General features: G+C 54.8%; 8 protein-coding genes across 8 annotated transcripts; 3 read left to right on the top strand and 5 right to left on the bottom strand.

Moving 5' to 3' along the window:
- Positions 1–73: 73 nt before the first annotated feature.
- JCM15063_005771 (uncharacterized protein) lies at positions 74–808 on the bottom strand (the record flags this gene model as incomplete). The annotated part of the gene is made up of 3 exons (XM_076675992.1): positions 74–352; positions 421–690; positions 752–808. The coding sequence occupies 3 exons, from the start codon at positions 806–808 to the stop codon at positions 74–76; spliced, it is 606 nt and encodes a 201-aa protein (XP_076537131.1).
- A 978-nt stretch (positions 809–1,786) lies between these two features.
- LYS4 (homoaconitate hydratase LYS4) lies at positions 1,787–4,222 on the bottom strand (the record flags this gene model as incomplete). The annotated part of the gene is made up of 5 exons (XM_076675991.1): positions 1,787–1,824; positions 1,897–3,524; positions 3,581–3,862; positions 3,932–3,957; positions 4,025–4,222. 5 exons carry the CDS (start codon positions 4,220–4,222, stop codon positions 1,787–1,789), a joined length of 2,172 nt encoding a protein of 723 aa, XP_076537130.1.
- Positions 4,223–4,679: 457 nt separating this feature from the next.
- JCM15063_005769 (YEN1 family endonuclease) lies at positions 4,680–7,227 on the bottom strand (the record flags this gene model as incomplete). Its single annotated transcript, XM_076675990.1, has 2 exons — positions 4,680–6,933; positions 7,013–7,227. The coding sequence occupies 2 exons, from the start codon at positions 7,225–7,227 to the stop codon at positions 4,680–4,682; spliced, it is 2,469 nt and encodes an 822-aa protein (XP_076537129.1).
- Positions 7,228–7,730: 503 nt separating this feature from the next.
- JCM15063_005768 (thioredoxin family protein) lies at positions 7,731–8,438 on the bottom strand (the record flags this gene model as incomplete). Its single annotated transcript, XM_076675989.1, has 4 exons — positions 7,731–7,826; positions 7,908–7,978; positions 8,068–8,138; positions 8,290–8,438. The coding sequence occupies 4 exons, from the start codon at positions 8,436–8,438 to the stop codon at positions 7,731–7,733; spliced, it is 387 nt and encodes a 128-aa protein (XP_076537128.1).
- A 681-nt stretch (positions 8,439–9,119) lies between these two features.
- On the top strand, positions 9,120–10,417 carry JCM15063_005767 (double-stranded RNA binding motif domain-containing protein; the record flags this gene model as incomplete). Its single annotated transcript, XM_076675988.1, has 4 exons — positions 9,120–9,667; positions 9,750–9,780; positions 9,848–10,065; positions 10,165–10,417. The coding sequence occupies 4 exons, from the start codon at positions 9,120–9,122 to the stop codon at positions 10,415–10,417; spliced, it is 1,050 nt and encodes a 349-aa protein (XP_076537127.1).
- A 716-nt stretch (positions 10,418–11,133) lies between these two features.
- On the bottom strand, positions 11,134–13,036 carry DBP8 (ATP-dependent RNA helicase DBP8; the record flags this gene model as incomplete). Its single annotated transcript, XM_076675987.1, has 5 exons — positions 11,134–11,328; positions 11,414–12,086; positions 12,163–12,356; positions 12,425–12,635; positions 12,717–13,036. 5 exons carry the CDS (start codon positions 13,034–13,036, stop codon positions 11,134–11,136), a joined length of 1,593 nt encoding a protein of 530 aa, XP_076537126.1.
- A 130-nt stretch (positions 13,037–13,166) lies between these two features.
- JCM15063_005765 (uncharacterized protein) lies at positions 13,167–16,069 on the top strand (the record flags this gene model as incomplete). The annotated part of the gene is made up of 7 exons (XM_076675986.1): positions 13,167–13,324; positions 13,389–13,722; positions 13,785–14,070; positions 14,137–14,354; positions 14,422–14,603; positions 14,673–14,989; positions 15,060–16,069. The coding sequence occupies 7 exons, from the start codon at positions 13,167–13,169 to the stop codon at positions 16,067–16,069; spliced, it is 2,505 nt and encodes an 834-aa protein (XP_076537125.1).
- Positions 16,070–16,318: 249 nt separating this feature from the next.
- Positions 16,319–17,109, top strand: JCM15063_005764 (GNAT family N-acetyltransferase; the record flags this gene model as incomplete). Its single annotated transcript, XM_076675985.1, has 3 exons — positions 16,319–16,593; positions 16,739–16,949; positions 17,050–17,109. 3 exons carry the CDS (start codon positions 16,319–16,321, stop codon positions 17,107–17,109), a joined length of 546 nt encoding a protein of 181 aa, XP_076537124.1.
- Between the last annotated feature and the right edge of the window lie 39 nt (positions 17,110–17,148).

Here is a 17,148-nt window from a genome sequence, read left to right as displayed (position 1 = left end):
AACGATTCTAGGTAGATATAGTAAGTATGATTCTATGTAGGTGATGCGGGACTATATGAAGAGGAGGAGGATTTTAGGAGCGGAGAGAAGGACGAGGGCGAGAGGAAGGGACCGAGCGGCGAGGTGAGCGGGTGTAAATTACCTTTTCCTCCACGACCGGAGGCCACGCTTGCCAATCTCGCTCGACCTTTTCAATCTCCGCCATCAACTTCTCGAGCAGGACGTCGATTTGTCGTTGGGCCGGATGCAAGAGGTTTTTTCGGCATTCAATTGGAATTGAAGCGTAGACCGCGTCGATTTCTGCTCGAAGCGATCCGACCGTCGGTTTGTTCTCTCTGTGAATTTTCGTGAGCTGTGAGAATCGTCTTGAGTCAGCTCTAGTGTTCTCATGCGTTAGACATCCAGCGATGTTTCACTCACTCGGTCAACAAGCTCGGTGCGGTAGCTTCCAACATTCGAGATCGTGCCCTCGGCCTGGATCCACTCGAGGTCTTGCAGTTGTACTTCTCCGACAGGCGCGAGCCCGGGGATCAACTCCGAAAACGACACGTAGCTCTTCGGATGCTCCTTGAACAGCCGCGATTCGGCCGCAGCTTTTGCCGACTTGAGCGCAGGAGCGGTGAAGCTGCGACGGTCGTGGATCGAGGCAGGAGATGGCCGAGCGACGATGTTTGTGATGAGAGCAGGGGTCTGTCCAGCGTAGCGGGATGGTTAGGGGTTGTCGGACTACTTGAATAGTCGAGAAACTCACTGCTCGCTTCGTCTGAATGCCGAGGCACGAAAGAACAAACTTTGTAAAGGATGCCATTATGTTTGAAGGTAGATAGAGCGGTGTGAGGTCGATTCGCTAGTTGGGAGGAGGGTGTCAAAGCGCGAGAGAGAGGAGTGTGAGGAAGTGTGAAGAGAGAGCAGGCATTCAGACAGTTCTCTCGCTTTTATAGACTACGCCAGAGATGGCTGGTAGCATAGAGATGGCTGGTTGGTGGTGGCGAAAGCTCTGGCATAGCGAGGTATGTGTCAGTACGAAGAGCACCGACTAAGCTCAATGCTCTAAAAAAACACCGCATCGCGTTCTTCGTCGCGTCCCCACCGCCTCTGTGCAGCATATTGCATGGTTTGTCGCGTCGATACACACTCTTGCCACCGTGTAAAGAGTGCTCTCAGTCACGTTAAGCAGCGCGAGCGGAAATTTTAAGCTTGCAACATTCCTCGCTGACAACGCGATTTCTTCGGCATTCCGAGCCGTTGACGAAGCGATTTCGAATCTCGGAGCATCACGGGAATGTCCGAAAGGCTCACGGAGCGAATCGCGAGATGCCGTCGCGAGCGAGATTCTCCGATTCTCCGCGGAAGTGATGGTCGTAGATCGTTCTCCTCATGACGCTGAGCCCCTTCACCATCACCATCAGAGCCCAAACCGAGCATCCAGCCCGAGCGCGCTCGGCTCCAGCCACAATTCTTCGACCTGATCTTGAATGTCGCCTGCAGTCCTTTTCTTTGGCGCTCGCCCGCTCGGTCTCTCCCCTATTCGGCCTACCTTACGCTGTGGCAAGAGGAAGAGAGATGTACTACATCGACGAACGATCTGTGACTAGCCAACATCCGGCCTCGAGCCAACACACCCGGAGCGATCGACGAGATTGAGCTCGATCCATTCTTACAGAGCACCTCCTTTGAGCGCTCTCGTCTGGAAAGGATTCTTCGCGAGAACAGAGCTCGCTCTAACGATTGCCCAAAAGCGTACGTCATGAAACCCAACAGGTTGCAAAGCAGAGAAAAGTGATGGTTAAATACGTTCCCGAACCCATCCCTCGAGACCTCCAGCTGCAAGGTACGGCGCTATGTGTCAGTTTCTCTGAGCGAGACGTCAACAAGAATGCATGTAAGACTACTCACCGAGCCACATCTCCTGCACGCTGCCACCAACAGCTCCGACGCTGTACTCTTTGATCACTTCTCCACCCTGCTCCTTCCTGAGAATCACCTTGCCCCCAACACTCTCAACCTCGACCCAGTACGGAACCTGGACGGTCAAATTGCCATCTTTGCCGCCTGCGCCGCGCTTGTTGTCCTTGGCGTAGTCGCGGGTCAGGTCTTCGATCAGTTCGGGACACTCGACGCAAATGAGAGCGTTGTTGATCGAGTTGCGCTTGAAGATGTCACCGAACGATCCACACAGGACGAGAGGCACTCCCGAAGAGAGAAGCGCCGTTGCGGCTTGTTCGCGCGACGATCCCGTACCAAAGTTGTAGCCCGCGGCGAGAAGGACTCCAGAGCCGTCACGGGAAGAAGCCGTGGGCGACTTGAGCGACTTCATCAATTGCGCGAACGAAGGGTCGTAGTTCTCCATAACGACGTCGGCTTGCTTCTCGAGCGTGATGTCGTCTTGGTACGTGTACTTTCCGGGATAGATACCATCCGTGTTCAGGTTGTCCTGAGGCGCAAACAGCAGCGGTCCGGAGAAGAGGGGAGGGAAATTGGGGAGGAGAGGCTCGGAAGCGGACGAAGACGAAGCGGTGGCGAATGAAGGGGCAGCGTGCTCCTCGATTGACGTCCGGGGTGCAGAGGACGAAGGAGAAGCGCCCGCAACCTGAGGAGCGACAATCTTGCCCGCGATGGCAGACGCGGCGACGACCTCGGGACTTGCGAGGTATGCGAGAGCGTTCGGGCTTCCCATACGGCCTTTGTAGTTTCGGTTCGTCGCCGAGATACCGACCTCACCATCCTCCAGGAGTCCGACTCCGAGCCCAATGCACGGTCCGCAACCGGCGGGAAGAACTTTGGCACCGGCATTGAGCAGAGCCGCCCAGTCTCCAGACGCTTCCGACTCCTTCTGCACGACGGACGACGCGGCGGCGATGTAGAACTCGACACCCTCGGCTACCTTCTTCCCTTTGATGACATCGGCAGCGGCCTTGAGATCCGAAGCTCGCGAATTGGTACAACTGACGAGGTAGGCCTTGTTAATTTTGATGTCTTGCTCGGCGAGTACAGGCAGAGGCGTCGAGATCTTGACCGAGTTCGGTCCGGCTACCGAGGGCGAGAGGGTCGTGAGGTCGAGCGTAAGGGTCTTGGCGTAGTGGGCGCCTTCATCTGCGACGACAGGTCTCGAGAAGACTTGCTCGAGACGTTGGGTGGTGAGGCGAGGGTGGTCTCCGGATGCAGTCGGCAGCGAAGAGGACGAAGCCCCGAGGGCGAATCTTCGGAGCTCGAGCTTCTTGAGCTGGCTTTCGTACCACTCCTTGAGCACGTTGTCAGTCGGGAAGACTCCCACAAGCGCTCCCCATTCTGTCGTCATGTTGGCGATCGCGAGACGCTCGTCAACGCTCAATTGCGGCACACCGCTGCCGTGGAACTCGATCGCGTGGTTGAGAACTTCGTCCTGGTTAAAGTTGCCACAGAGCGCAACGATGATATCCTTTCCGGTGACACCAGCTGGCAGTTCGCCCTCGAGATTGACTTTGACGATGGGCGGCACCTGCCACCACGTTCGTTCGGTCGCCCAGAGCGCGGCAGCGTCCGTGCTGCTCGGTCATTTGTCAGGATGGCATAGTCTGCACGTTTCGAGATGCAGACTCACCGGACGATGGCAGTTCCTACGCAGCCAACTCCTCCGTACATGTTTGAGTGCGAATCACTCGCGACCGTCATGACACCCGGAAACGCGTAACCTTCCTCAATCATGATCTGGTGTCCAATACCTCGTCCAGCAGGGTAGAAGTCGACCTCGTGTTGACCTGCGAACGCTTCAATGCGCGAGTATTTGGCAAGGTTGGCCGGTGAGCGGTTCTGAACGTCGTGATCGAGCGTAAACACGGTTTGGCGAGGGTTCGAGATTTTGGTGGCACCGATTGATTTGAATCTGGCAGATACTGACCACATGTGAGTCTCATATGTCACGCAATTGAGAGACGAGCGTATTCCCCCTTACTTGGAAATGACAGGACCCGTGTTGTCCTGCGAAAGCAAATGTCGGGAGTTGAGTATCCGAGATTTCCTTCTGCAAGAGCGATTCTGTGCTTACGTGGGTCATGACATGTTGAGGCTTGATCATAACATAATCACCAGCCCTGACTGCCTTGCCTTCAGGGAGCCCGACCGAATGCCGCTGCACCACTTTCTCGATGTAGGTTTGTGGAACTCGAGTCTGCGTTGCGAGGTAGCGACGGAACAGAAGAGCCGTATGCTGGGCTGGCGTCGAGCGCATACGAGCGGCCAACATGATTATTGTCGGTTCGAAGATCGCTTGACTCGGATGGCGGAATCGGCAAAGAGACGGCGGACCGAGGTTGTCGAAGCAGAAGCTCAAAGCAAGAGGTGATTCAAGCTAAGTACGAGTTGGGGAACTGCGTCTGTAGAATCGTAGGCGAGAAAGCGGTTGAATCAATGTGTGTGGAGGCGAGATCGAATGTCGAAATCAAAATGTTGGTCTCATGGCACAATGGGGGTCTCTGGTGTCTCCATATGGCCAGAGATAGCGCTGAAAAAAGGCATAACAGCCTGCAGCCGCAAGAGAAAAGAAAAGTTTATACGCCCGGACCAATCCGGCACGAGCGAATGGACCCTGAGCGCATAGACCTCGCCAACTCTTTCGATCCGTCATGCAGAGCTAAAGTACAACTTGAATGCAAGACAACAACAAAGTTATATCCAAGGTACAGATCCGCCAAGAAAGCAGCTTAATCGCTGAGGATCAAAGTTTCCACTTCGTAACTCTTCGCCTGCGACGCATTTCTCGGCCTATCTTGCGCCGATGAAGAGGGTGTCGCGGATACCCAAGATGATTGTGAATGAAGGGCATTGTCAAGATCGGCCTGTCGCTTCTCCTTCTCCTTTCTGATGAAATGGTCTTCAAGCGATTCCAAGTCCTCGCCTTGGTCCGAATCATCATCGGAGGAAAGCTCGATCACGGCTGCATGTGACCTTGAGTTGGAGACGGGTCGAGGTAAGCGTCGCGATTTCGTCTTGATGGAGAACAGCTGATCGTCCAGATCGGGCAAAAAGTCGGAAGCGTCGGAAGTGTCGGAATGGAGTGCACGCTTCGAGGGCGATTGCAGAGGCCTGAGCGGCGAAGGATCCAGGCAGCTGGGTACATCTCGCAGCGTATGTGTGTTCAATTTCGAGGATTTCTGGAACGGTTTCGACGCGACGAAAGAATTGCTGATATTCAAGGATCCCGAGCTGGATCGGCTGCCCTGCGAACGACTCTTCCTCGGCTCATCGAAGATTTCAATATCGGATGAGGCGGTTCTAGGTGAGGATGAGTGTAAAGACGCAATCGTGAAGCGTGTCGAGGCAGCGGCGTCTTTCCCTTTCCCTTTCGCCTTCGATCTAGCTTCATGGAGGATCTTCTGTCGGGCTTTCGAAACCTTGTCGTCCCTCAGCTCGATCAAAGCTTTTTGAATCGATTCGGCTTCGCTGTCGCTGCTGACCAACAGCGACTTGACCTTCTTTCTCTCGTCCTTCTTCTTAGCAGGCTCTTTCGCCTTGCGAGGTTTCTTGATCGGCGAGCTCTTCTTGATCGGTGACGACCTGCTCTCTGCGCGGATGCGGGCCCGCTCTGCTTTCTCCTCCTTCTCCAGTTCCTTCGCTAGCAGCGCGTCCTGCCAATCCTTGACTTTCTTCCTGCATCCTTCGTCCGCGGTCAAGAACGCGATCGGGATCCAGTGACGAAAGGTCGACGTCTTGGCGGCTTGAGGTCGTTCGAGGGCCCGGCCCAACGATTTCCTCTCGTTCCGTATCGCTTCCGCTTGTTGCTCACTGCACAGCTCGTAGTCGGGAAAAGGGAAAGGATCGTTCCCGTGCAAGAAAGGGTCGATCAGCGTCGAGAAGGCTTCGGGGTCGAGGTGAAAGGAGTAGGAAGGAGCGTAATCGGTCGAGCTCTCGCATTTGTAGTTGATGACCGATTGAGCGAGTGCTGCCGGCAAGTGCGAGTCTGACCGATAAGACCCCGAATGCTCGATCGCACTCCGTCGTAAATGTCGCATGAAGATGCCGATCCACAGATTGTTGCGGAATTTCGAGACGACTTGTTCGTGTCCCCACTCGAACATGTCCGACACAAACTGGACGAGGCCTTCAATATCGATATCCTCGTCCCAACTTGGTGGATCGTAGGATCCGAGTGGTGAGACGTTCGGGTGTACGTAGTTGCGCAAGATAGCGAGGCTCGGGAAATCCTCCGACTCGAGGATCTTGCGCGCGAGTGACGGATTCTTCTTCTCGAGTAGCTTGTCCGGATTCGTGGTCAATACGTGCGCGACGTCTTCCCTCCATTCTCTCAGGAAATCACGCTGTGCACTCGGATCGTGTTCAAACTGTTTGATGCCGTGCAGAAGCTTTCTCCCGTATCCTGCCTCGGCGAGTCGTTTCGAAGTTGCAACGCCACAACCTTTGATCCCTTCCGAGTAATCGCCACCCGACATGAGCGCGACCAAGATCATGTCTTCGCGCGAGAGTCCGGTCGTCGTGAGAATGTCCTGGTAGGAGAACGTGACGAGCGCCCGATCGAAAGCTGGTGGCACATCGACGTACTGGGTGTCTCGCGACGTGGATCCCGGAATGGTTGCTTTGCGCTTCAACGCAACCTTGCTCGTGTTGCCTGACAGGGTTTTGGACATGTTGCGAATCACGACCCGGGCGCCGAACAAGAAGTTGTCGACGTCGTCCGACAGGATTGCGTCGATCTCGCCTCGTGCGTTCATCTCGGCGAGTTCGGCTTCGGCCTCTCCTGGAGCTCGGCGTGACTCCATTCCCATGAGTCGAAACATTTTCTGCAGCTCCTCTTGGCGATGACGGCCAGCCCAACCTCCTCCAACGTGCTTTCCTCGTTTCCATTTGGGCTTGTTCGGTCCATCAAAGACGAACACGGCCAAGATGCCCCTCTGAAGCATTCGACAGACTCGGTAGAAGATGCATCGCAGGTCTGCGTTCCTGTCAGCATTGAGTACGAGCCGTCAGCATGGGATTTGTTTCGAGCCGTAGCGCACCGGTAATAGGGGACAGTCCTCACCTGCCCGGATGAACCGGATTGCCTTCCTCATCTGCTCCGAGCTGATCCATCTTCTCGACGTGTACCAACCAGATACTGACGTCGATCCCAACTCGCAAACCGCCGACTGGATGTTCCTTCGACAAACTCGAGCGGTAGTATGCGTCCGAGAGCTGAGCCCAGGTAGTGAGCGAGTGTGCCGGCTCCAATTCCGACCATAGGCCAGAGACTCCCATGGCGAGAGCTTTGTCAAAGGGGAAGCCGCTATCCGAAGCGGGGTCGAAGAGTTGAACGTTGTTGAGTGATCAACCCAATCCTTCACCGACCGCGGCAGCTGTAAGGACCGTCAAGATCGTCGTCCCGGCTGTCGTCACAGTCTCGGTAGTGTGTGTGGACGATGGTCGCCTCTCGCCTTGCGAGAAGTTTGAAGCGCAGATGAGAAATGCCCGAATTGCGCAACTCGTCGAGCGTGAGATCGACGATAGGACTTTCTGGCTGCGGTCTTCGACATGTCGCACGCGAACATGGCCAGCAGGCGGACCCTCGTGGTTCGAGATACAGGGAAATTTGAAAGTACAAAGCAGCTATCCTGCAGCAGCTGCAGATGTGCGCGAGCTATTGAGCATTCAAACAGTGCTCGACAGGTCTATCCATCTCGCCTATATTCTGAGCGAAACAAATTTACATTCAAGTCGATTCGGTGCACAAGAAGGGTGAACCAGCGCAGTTTCCAACTAATTTACTTGGACTTGATTTCGTCGAGGAACTTGCGGACGCCTCCTTCTTGCTGCGCGCCAATGAATTGACCGACAACTTGACCATTCTTGAACGCCATCTAAACGCACAAGGCCAGAGCATAGGTTCAGTGATCCAGCTCGGAGGTACTACGGAGCGAAGGAAGGGTGTGTCCTCTTACAACCGTCGGGAGAGACCTGATCTTGTACTTCTGAGCGAGTTCAAATTCTTTCTCGGTATCAACCTTCATAACTAAGTACCAGTTTTGAAGGGATGAGCAAGTCAGCGATGAAAAGGATCGTATCTCGAAGCAGAGGCACGAGCGCGAGAAATCAGCTCACGGTCAACACCAGTCTCGTCCGTCACGACTTTCTCGAGGATCGGAGTGAGGAAGCGACAAGGTCCACACCAGCTGTAACCGACTGGGTTAGCGGTCAAGATCGAACACGAGTTGTGCGGCTTGAGCAGGATGAGGTAATTCCCTCCGGAATTCAGCGGCATGCTCACGATGCCCTAACACCCTGTTCGAGAGGATCGTCGAAGACTACAAAAGCTTCACTTACTCGGCGTAGAAGTCGACAAGCACCGGCTTGGTTCCGTCGATGGCATGCTTCTGGAACGCTTCAGCGGTGCCGGGCAGGATCTGCTGCTGGCGAGCCGAAGTTGCAAATGTGCGCTCGAGCACTCGAGTTGCCCGTGATAATCTGAACATGGTCGTGATTGGCGTCAAGAGGGCGGCTCTGAAGTGAAATCCGAAATGAAAGATCTCGGCAAGTTGAGCGAAGGTTCTCTCGCACTACCTCTTCTCGGTGCGGTCTTGAACGTCGACTCGGCATGGCCCCGAGCAGAGCAGCTCTCCGACCGGCGACTATCGCAACCAGAATTCCCCAGAACTTGCCGACTGCGCCTCGCCCAAATTTATCGCTGAACGCCCCTCGGGCACGGCGGTCGATCCCTGTGACGAGTCCACACCCTTCCCAATGGTTCCACACTGCGTCTCGAGAACTGCACAGGCAGGCGCCGAGCAGTTCAGGCGATCCTGCCCTTGTTCTCCCCAGACCTCCGTTCATCGACATTCGTGATCCAGCCGTTTTTGTACACCCTTCCGCTCTGGGCGATATGAAATCATACGCGTTCGAGAGGCCTGCCAACGCTCGAGGTAGATCGGGGCAGCCGGCTGAATCGTTTGAGAAGCTCGAGGCAAGTTCCGGTCAACCGCAACTCCTCTTCGACCGCAGCTGATCCAGTTTACTCCGGTTCAATCAACAGTACTTGGGGAAACACCTGCTCAAGTTGACTGTCACCGAGCTGATCACGAATGAATATGGGTCGCTGACCGTTCCTGCTGTCGATGCAAGTCTGCCTCTTTCTCTGCTCGACGATTTATCGCCTGATGTTCTCGTACACTATTTTCCAGACTCTTCTTACTCGCGTGCTCAGTAGAGAGAGCCTCTCGCGACTCTCGGACCACTACTCACTGTCCGCAAGACTCCTATCCGACCCTCTCGCGCTCGACTACCTCAAATTGTCGCCCGCCGTACAGACTTCGCTCTTCTACGCCTACACTGCCGGTATCTACCGTCAAGAGGGAGTCATCTACGCTACTCAATGGATCCGGCAGTGTTTCAGATTGATCGTCGATCAAGAATACCGCAAGCTAAGGGACGGGTTCGCCCCGAAAATCCCGATTCGCGAAGATCCAGAACTGCCACCTGTGCGAGTCGATTGGCAGAGGAAACCGGGTAACCCGAACTACGTCCTCCCATCAAGCTTGCCGCTCGACCAACTCGATACGCACGTCAAGCGACACCGACTCGAACCGCCGATATGGTTGTACTCGGTCAAAGGAGTCGCACCGGACGAAGTGTTTAGGGCTGAGCTAACAGTCGGGGACCGAACCGTCGAGGGTTCGGGTCGTTCGAAGAACCGCGCGAAGCAAATGTCAGCCTCTGCTTCAAGATTTTCTCTGCACTAGTCACAAAGAGCGAGATCCTAACACTTCGAACGACTTGGGAATCGACAGCGCTGCAGCAGCGTTTCTAGGGATCCGAGACGTGCGTAGAATGATTTCGCTGCAAAACCATAACTTCGTGCTTACCCTGCATTCATCTCGCTCCCCAGGTTGACCCGGAAACAATCAAAGCCTCGCGTCGCTCATCAGAACTGCCACAAACGAACTACACGGCGCGATTGTTCGACTATGTGAAACAGGTTGACATGGCGACTCCGACATTCGACACAATGCCGTGGCCAAAACAGCCAAATTGGAAGGCAGTGCTTCGGATCGGTGACGAGACATTCGAGGCAACCGGACGTGGACAAACGGCCGCAAGACGAGCGTAAGATCCCCCCTTTTTCCCGACAAAGAGCCATACCGGCTCAGAGTCATTCATTCCGTTGAAGAGAAACTGACGGAATAAGGTTTCCATTATGACCAGTGCGGCCAAGAAAGCCCTCGCATTCGTCAACCCATCTCACGCGTTCGAAACCATTCTCCTCAATCATATTCTGTCTCGAAATTACACGATCGCGTTTTTGTTCGAAAAGATCTCCTCCTCTCCGCCGGAGCCCAATACGACATCAGATTTGAACTGGATCTGCAAGGTCGCAGTGCAAGATGCGGCGGCGAAAGAGGAAATTGGAGAAGTATTCGCGAAAGGGTTCACCAAGGCGATCGCGAGAGCTGCGTGAGTTAATTTTTACTGCTGAGTTCTCATTGATGAGCTATGCTGACCCAGATTTACGATCTTCAATCTGTCTTACAGTGCCGTTGAGCGAGCTGCCGAGATGCTCGGGATCGAGAAAGCCTCTCTAGCGCAGACAGGTTCGCCCAAGCTCTTCCGACAGCCTTTCTTGCCATATCCTAACGATCGAAAAAATTGCTTCAGGGAACATATGAGGATCATACGAAAGGATGTCGTGGCGACTCGGTGGATAGTCAAGCTGGAGAACGGATCCGCTGCCGTAGTCTGGAGTAGCAAAGTCGTCACATCGTTCAAGCATCACGCTTTCAAGGCGAGTCAGCAATCATCTTGCGCCGCCAAGATGATCGTGTTGCCAACTAGCTGCACCCTTTGAGCTACCAGGCTTCGAAACACTGCGAATGTTACGGCGAATGTGTACTCGCTCACCGCGACGCACTGTCTTGTAGACCGAATTAGCAGGCTGCAAGCCATTACCGAACGGTCCGCCCCGCGCACATGCCCATTTATCACGTAGCGACCAGGCCGTCTTGCTCGTCACGGAACAAATGCAATGGGAGAAAAAGAACGACGCTCTATGACAGGAAAATGCACTCGCAAGACAATCATACAACAACGAGGCGAGAGAGAAAGAGAGTGTGTCTCCTTGAGGACGACAGGAAGAGCAAATCCTGCCGGGCTGAACCTGAGGGCGGGATCCGACTTTTAATCGCCCCCAACCTTCTTGATCTTGCCGCTGGCGTTTATCGATTTCGCCTTCTTCTTCTTCTGCGTCGCGCCCCCTTTGCCCGCAGCTTTGACCGTCTCGGACTGTTTGCGCTTCGAATCGCCGCCTTTCACGATTCCAGCCTTCTTGCGATTGTTCTCCTGTTTGCTGCCGAACCCTTCCGAATGCAGAGCCTGTCAAAAGAATGGCGAAAAACAAACGTCAAGAATTGCCTACGAACCTCTATACCCCGTTGGGAGTCAAGAAAAAGAACTGTACCATGTTTGCCATTCGCTTCGCGATCGAGACCGAGTTGAGCAATTCAAGCACGGGTTCTTCTGGCAGTTCCAATCCTTCGAGTTGAGTCCCAATCCGATCTTCCAACGCTTTGACGAGATCGACGTCTCCCTCGGTGACGAACGTGACACTCGTTCCTTTTCGACCAGCACGAGCCGTCCTACCGACTCGATGCACGTAATCGTCCGGAACCCGAGGGACCTCCCAGTTGACCACGACTGCAACTTCAGGAATGTCCAATCCTCGCGAACCGACATCCGTCGCGATCAACAGGGGTACGGCGTGACGGCGGAACTGCGACAGAGATCGTAACCGTTCCGGTTGCGAGAGATGCGAGTGCAGAGATGTACATGGGATTGGGCTCGGGAGTTGTGCAAACATCTGATCGAGGAGAGCAGCGGTTCGACAGTGCGGTACGAACAGGATCGTTTGAGGGAGGACAGGCGCCGAGTCTTCAGAATCTTGGTGTGTGCGTTTCTTGTTGTGGTTGACTCCCCGTTTCGAATCGGATTTGGTTGATGCGGGAGGAGCAGAGTGCAGAGGTTGAGCACCTGTGAGGGTGCACAGGTTCAGGAGGAGGTAGACAAGGTACACTTCGCGGACCTGGGAGGGGATGAAGATGTATTTCTGTGTCAAGCCGGCTGGCGTGGTAATCCTGAGGACGAGAGAAATTCCATAAGGGTCAGCCTTGTGAACGAGAATGAACAGATTGAACGGTCGAATAAGCTTACATATCTCGAGAGACGTGAGTGAAAACTTTTGGTTTGCGAGGATCTGTGTGAGGTTTGTTCTGCAATGCCATGACGGGGTCGGTCAAGGTTGCGGTGAAGAGCAGAGTTTGTCGCTCTTTCGGGAGTTGATCAATGATGAATGACAGTTCGGGCGCGAACGTCGGGGTCAAAATTCGATCGGCTTCATCGAGAACCTGTTCTCAAACGCCCCAAGTCAATTACCTGTTTCGGCGACTGGCGCGGCTCGAGACGATCCACTTACAAGGAATTTGACCTTGCCTAGACTCCATTCCCCTTGGTTGCTCTTGATGAGATCGACCAATCGACCCGGAGTGGCGATGAGGACATGTGGCCGCTTGCGCAATTCGATCGCCTGGTGCATCATGTCCATTCCACCGACAATTACCGTTGAATGCAGGTTGACGGCTGCACCTAGCACACGAAACTGTTCGCTGATCTGGAATGCGAGCTCACTGAAAATAACGGGAAACGTAGGGAGCGGTCAATATACTTGACATAGCGAGACATTTGGCAAGCAAGGAATCTCGCCTCACCGAGTCGGCGTGAGTACGATGGCAAAGAAGCCATAGGGATCCTTCGCGAGCTGCTGGAGAATCGGGAGAGCGAATGCGATCGTTTTACCGGAACCCGTTTGGGCCGAACCAATGCAGTCTGCGCCGGCAAGGATAGGAGGGATACACGCTGCCTGGACCTGTGTCGGTTTGCGGATGGCCATGGCTTGGAGGGCGCGGCACAGGAACGGCTCGACTCCGATCGAACTGAACGTCGCATCGTTGACAGGCGCTTGCGGCGCGACAGGCGGAGGCGAGATTGATGCTTGAGGCTCCGTTTCAGAGGACGAAGAGGCCGACATGAGAGGCGGTCTGTTGAGTGAGATCAAGGAGCGAAGAAGGAATTCGGCAATCGTTCTCTCTGCTCCACTCGCTCCTGCCCGACACGTGCCGGGCTTGGTCGACTGTAAAAAGTCCTTGAGAGCAGTCAAGATGGCCACAAACATGCTCAACCACCTCCTGTCCCACTCGCTGGCGACGAACGAGCAGATCGGCTCATCTCTCAACTTTGTTCTCTCGGCACTTGAAACTCAGCGCCTGATCGAGCGCACCGAGCAAGAGGAAGGCACGGGTGGTCCGACGCTGCATCGGTGAGTGCTTGAGCACGAGGGCATGTTCCGTTCTTCTTGATGCTGACCTCGCCTTCGCAACTAGCTGGCAGCTCCGAGTGCTCTCGCTGCTGTCTGCGTCCAACCCGGCATCGGTTCGGGCATGCGGCTTCCAGCTCGTACACCATACCTTGATGTCTTCGCCGACTCTTTACCTTGCTGCTTCGAAGCAAGCTCTCACGTCCGGCCAGCAAGTTCTCGCAGCGCCCGTCCACAAGCTCGATCTGCCTCTGTTCCTGTCGGCACTCGAGACGACCAAGCTCATCATCGCCAAGTCGACCTGGTACCCAGAGTGGGCGCGCGAGAACGTCGGTGCCCAGGCAGTTCAGAAATTCGTCTCGACGCTTGTCCAAGCTGTGAACGAATCCCCCGCGAGCCAGGTACGTCTTACAACCGCTAGGCGTTCGGAAAGCTTTTGATCTGACACGGCCTCTCTTTTCAGGTCAAGCTCGCATCGCTCGCGACCGCGTGCACCCTGATTCCTCTGTTCCCTACCGCCTTGCGACCTCTGTCACCCGCCCTGCACACGCTATCCCTCTCGTTGTTGTGCGACCCGACTTCGACACCTGCGCTGCGCGAATCCGCATCGCTTTTGTTCGTATCGCTCTACTTGCTCGCGCCCAAGGGCAAGGAAGGATTGCGCGAAGCTTGGAAGACCGGCGTCGAAGCCCTGATCGGATCCTGTGACGAGCTCGCCGCGATCGTATCAAGAGGCATCTTTGCCGAAGGTCAGTATCTCTTCAAGTGACCTGATCAAACACTGTACGAGAAGCTCATTGGCGTCCGTCGAGCAGATGACATGACGAATCACACCTTGTCTCCGCTCGCTCTCCCTCCTCTCGCCGATATCGAATCGCCCTTCCCCGCCCTCGCTCGTCTCGAGACGCTCGCCAAAGTGCTCTTGCTGACCCTCAGGACTCCAGCGACCGAGAAAGCCGGCCAAGTGAGCATTCCGATCGGCGCTCTCGTCGAACTCGGAACCCGCTTGGTCGCAATGAACCGAGAAATGCCCGTCAGTCGTCCTCGATTGTTTATAAATCATTTCAGTGACCCTAACGCCACGTGAACAATGTCCTCAGGTCAAAGAGCGTACAGACCCAACGATCCACACTCTAGTCATCTCGCTCGTCCCGAGACTTCAAATTGTTGGATGCCAGATCTTGGCGCAACTTGGACTCTGTGTCGGAACTCAGCTGGTCGGCTTCTCCAACATGGTCCTCGGCACTGTCGCTCGAACTCTCAGCACCTACGAAATCCGATCGCAAGTTCTCCCTTTTTGTCGGACTGTTGGGGTGCCTGGACGCTGACTCTCTTCTTGCTTCTGTTGCAGACCTATGAGACCTGCGCTGTCAACGACTTACTCGCTGCTTGTCAGCTCTCTCTCGGCTCACATCGACCCTAACGAAGCATCGAAATCTCTGTCTCGAGTGTGGCGCACTGTACTCGAAGACATCTCCTCGGTCGCGCTCGAACCCGTCAATGCGGCGATCACCGAAAAGACAGCACCGGGACAAGGCGGCAAGAAGCCGCAGGAGGGAAGGAAGAACAAGCGAGTCAAGACAAGCTTTGATCCCACCGAGAGTATGGTCGAGAAACGTGCAGCAGTCGATGAGCGCGACCTCGAGATCGCTATCAAGGGACTCGAGAGTGCGTACCTCCCTTTTCGGTAGTCTGTACTCTGCGCACATTTCGCTGACACGTCCTACGATGACGCTAGCTCTCGAGAGACTCCTTCGTGCGCCGATCAGTCAGTTCTTGCCGGCCGCGCTTCAGCTCTCGACTTCCCGTCTCCTCCTGTACATCTCGTTGTCTCCGACATTCCAAACGATCTCTTCCGCCTCGTCGTCCCAAACTCCAACGTTCTACCCTTCTTCGAGTTCGACTTCGAATCGTCCCCTCGAGATCGCGAAACAATCTGTACCGTTCCGAATTGCCGTGCTCAAAGCGTTGTCTACGAGCGTCGAGTTTGAGATTGGAGGGTTGGGACTCGAAGAGCGTTCGTTGCAAGTGTGGGAAGCGTGTGTCAATTCGACCCATGACGAGGTCCGGTTGATTGGGTTACAAGGGTTGAACCGACTTGGCAGGGTGTGTCATCCGAGGTACCCCGTCGCGCTCGAGAGCGAGAACCTCGAAAGACTGCGGAACGAGAAACGAGGGGGACAGGTTGGGAACGACGAGTGGGAATTGCAACAAGGGATGGACGAATTCAGGAGGAAGGACGAACCGATCCAGGAATACCGTCAAGACGAAAGTGACGACGAGAGTCAAGACGAGCAGGAAGAGGTAGAACACCGATCACGCACAGAGGAGAATTCGGTACACAAGAAGAAGATCAAACCTACGAAACCTGAACCGATCGCAGCCGCTGGATTCTCGGCAGCAGCATTCGCTCCTCCGAGTGCTACGGCGTCAAACGGTTCAGGAGGAGGATTCTCGTCCTTCCAAGCACCAGCATTTGGTTCAAAGCCAGTCGAAGCCAGCTCGGCGTTCACTTCGTCTTCGTTCTCGACTTTGGCGGTACCAGTCACTGCACCGGTAGATCAGCAAGAAGTCCCATCGGCAGCACCTGTCCTGTCATTCTCGACTGAGACTGTCACCAGCAAACCGACAGCACAGGTCACGACAACAAAGACTGTCCAGGCGAGTGGCGTCGACGGAAAAGACAGTGACGATGACAGTGACGACGAGATGATGCCTGCGATCGATATGGGAAGCGATCAGGAGTAGCTTTGCATGCGATAGAGACTGGCCAATTCGCTGATATTGCAAATTTCCTTGACCAACTCATCTGGCAGTCTTGTCAAGAGAGCGGATACAGCGAGATCTGATTCAATCGCGACGAGAAAGAGTTCATTCTGAGGCGCTGAATGTCGTCACTCGGGGCGACTTTTTATTGAAATCCGTCTAAACCCGTCGGCGTCGGGAAGGTTGGCGAACAATCCTCCACTCTTTCCCGATCTTCACCTCTTCCGCGCCATGACTTTGACCTCAGAGAAAGCCTACGCGCTGTACCCGATCACGGAGGAGAATGCTGCGACGACTGTGCCTCACATGCTCGAGTTGATCAAGGCGCTCGCGATCTACGAGAAGGAACCGCTCTCGAGTGTCGAAGCGACCGAAGATTTGTTACACAAGGCTTTGTTTGGCGATGCGACCAAAGGTGGGCGCAAGTACTGCGAGTGCGTGTTGGCGTACGCCGGGGGTGAACCGGGTTCACCAGGCAGTAGTCCAGTCGGGATGGCTGTTTACTTGCAAGTGTCCCGCTCTGCCTGTGATCGATCTGTTGTCGTATGTACACTAGAGATCGCTGACCGCTGGACTTTCTGTCGACTACATCCCCGGAACCCCAAATATTTCTCTCGGCCCCACCTCGATTTTCTTCTGAAATGTCGACAGCTACACGTTCTCGACCTGGACGGGTAGGGGAGGGTTGTACCTCGAAGATTTGTTCGTGACGGAACAGATGCGGGGGAAAGGAGTCGGGAAAGCCTTGTTTGGGTACCTGGGCAAATTGTGTCAACAACTCGAACTTCCAAGGATGGATTGGGTAGTCTTGGACTGGAACGTTGATGCACAAGAAGTGTACAGGAGGATGGGTGCAGTTCATGTACGTTCCAATCCACTTTGGGAATTTTTCCCTTCTTCCTCGTCCATTCCCTGGTCTCCGCAAGCTAACACGAGACCCCATCGAATGATTTCGGAATCAGAAAAAGGAATGGTTTGGCATGCGGTTGCAGGACGAGCCTCTCGCGAAACTCGCTCAGTAAGAGCTCTCGCGATGCGGGGGCTGTTGGGTAATTGTTGGA

Source organism: Sporobolomyces koalae (assembly GCF_050403365.1).
Source record: "Sporobolomyces koalae JCM15063 DNA, S_koalae_JCM15063T_v1_ctg2, whole genome shotgun sequence".
NCBI lineage: Eukaryota > Fungi > Basidiomycota > Microbotryomycetes > Sporidiobolales > Sporidiobolaceae > Sporobolomyces > Sporobolomyces koalae.
This window is presented reverse-complemented; position numbering and strand designations above follow the sequence as displayed.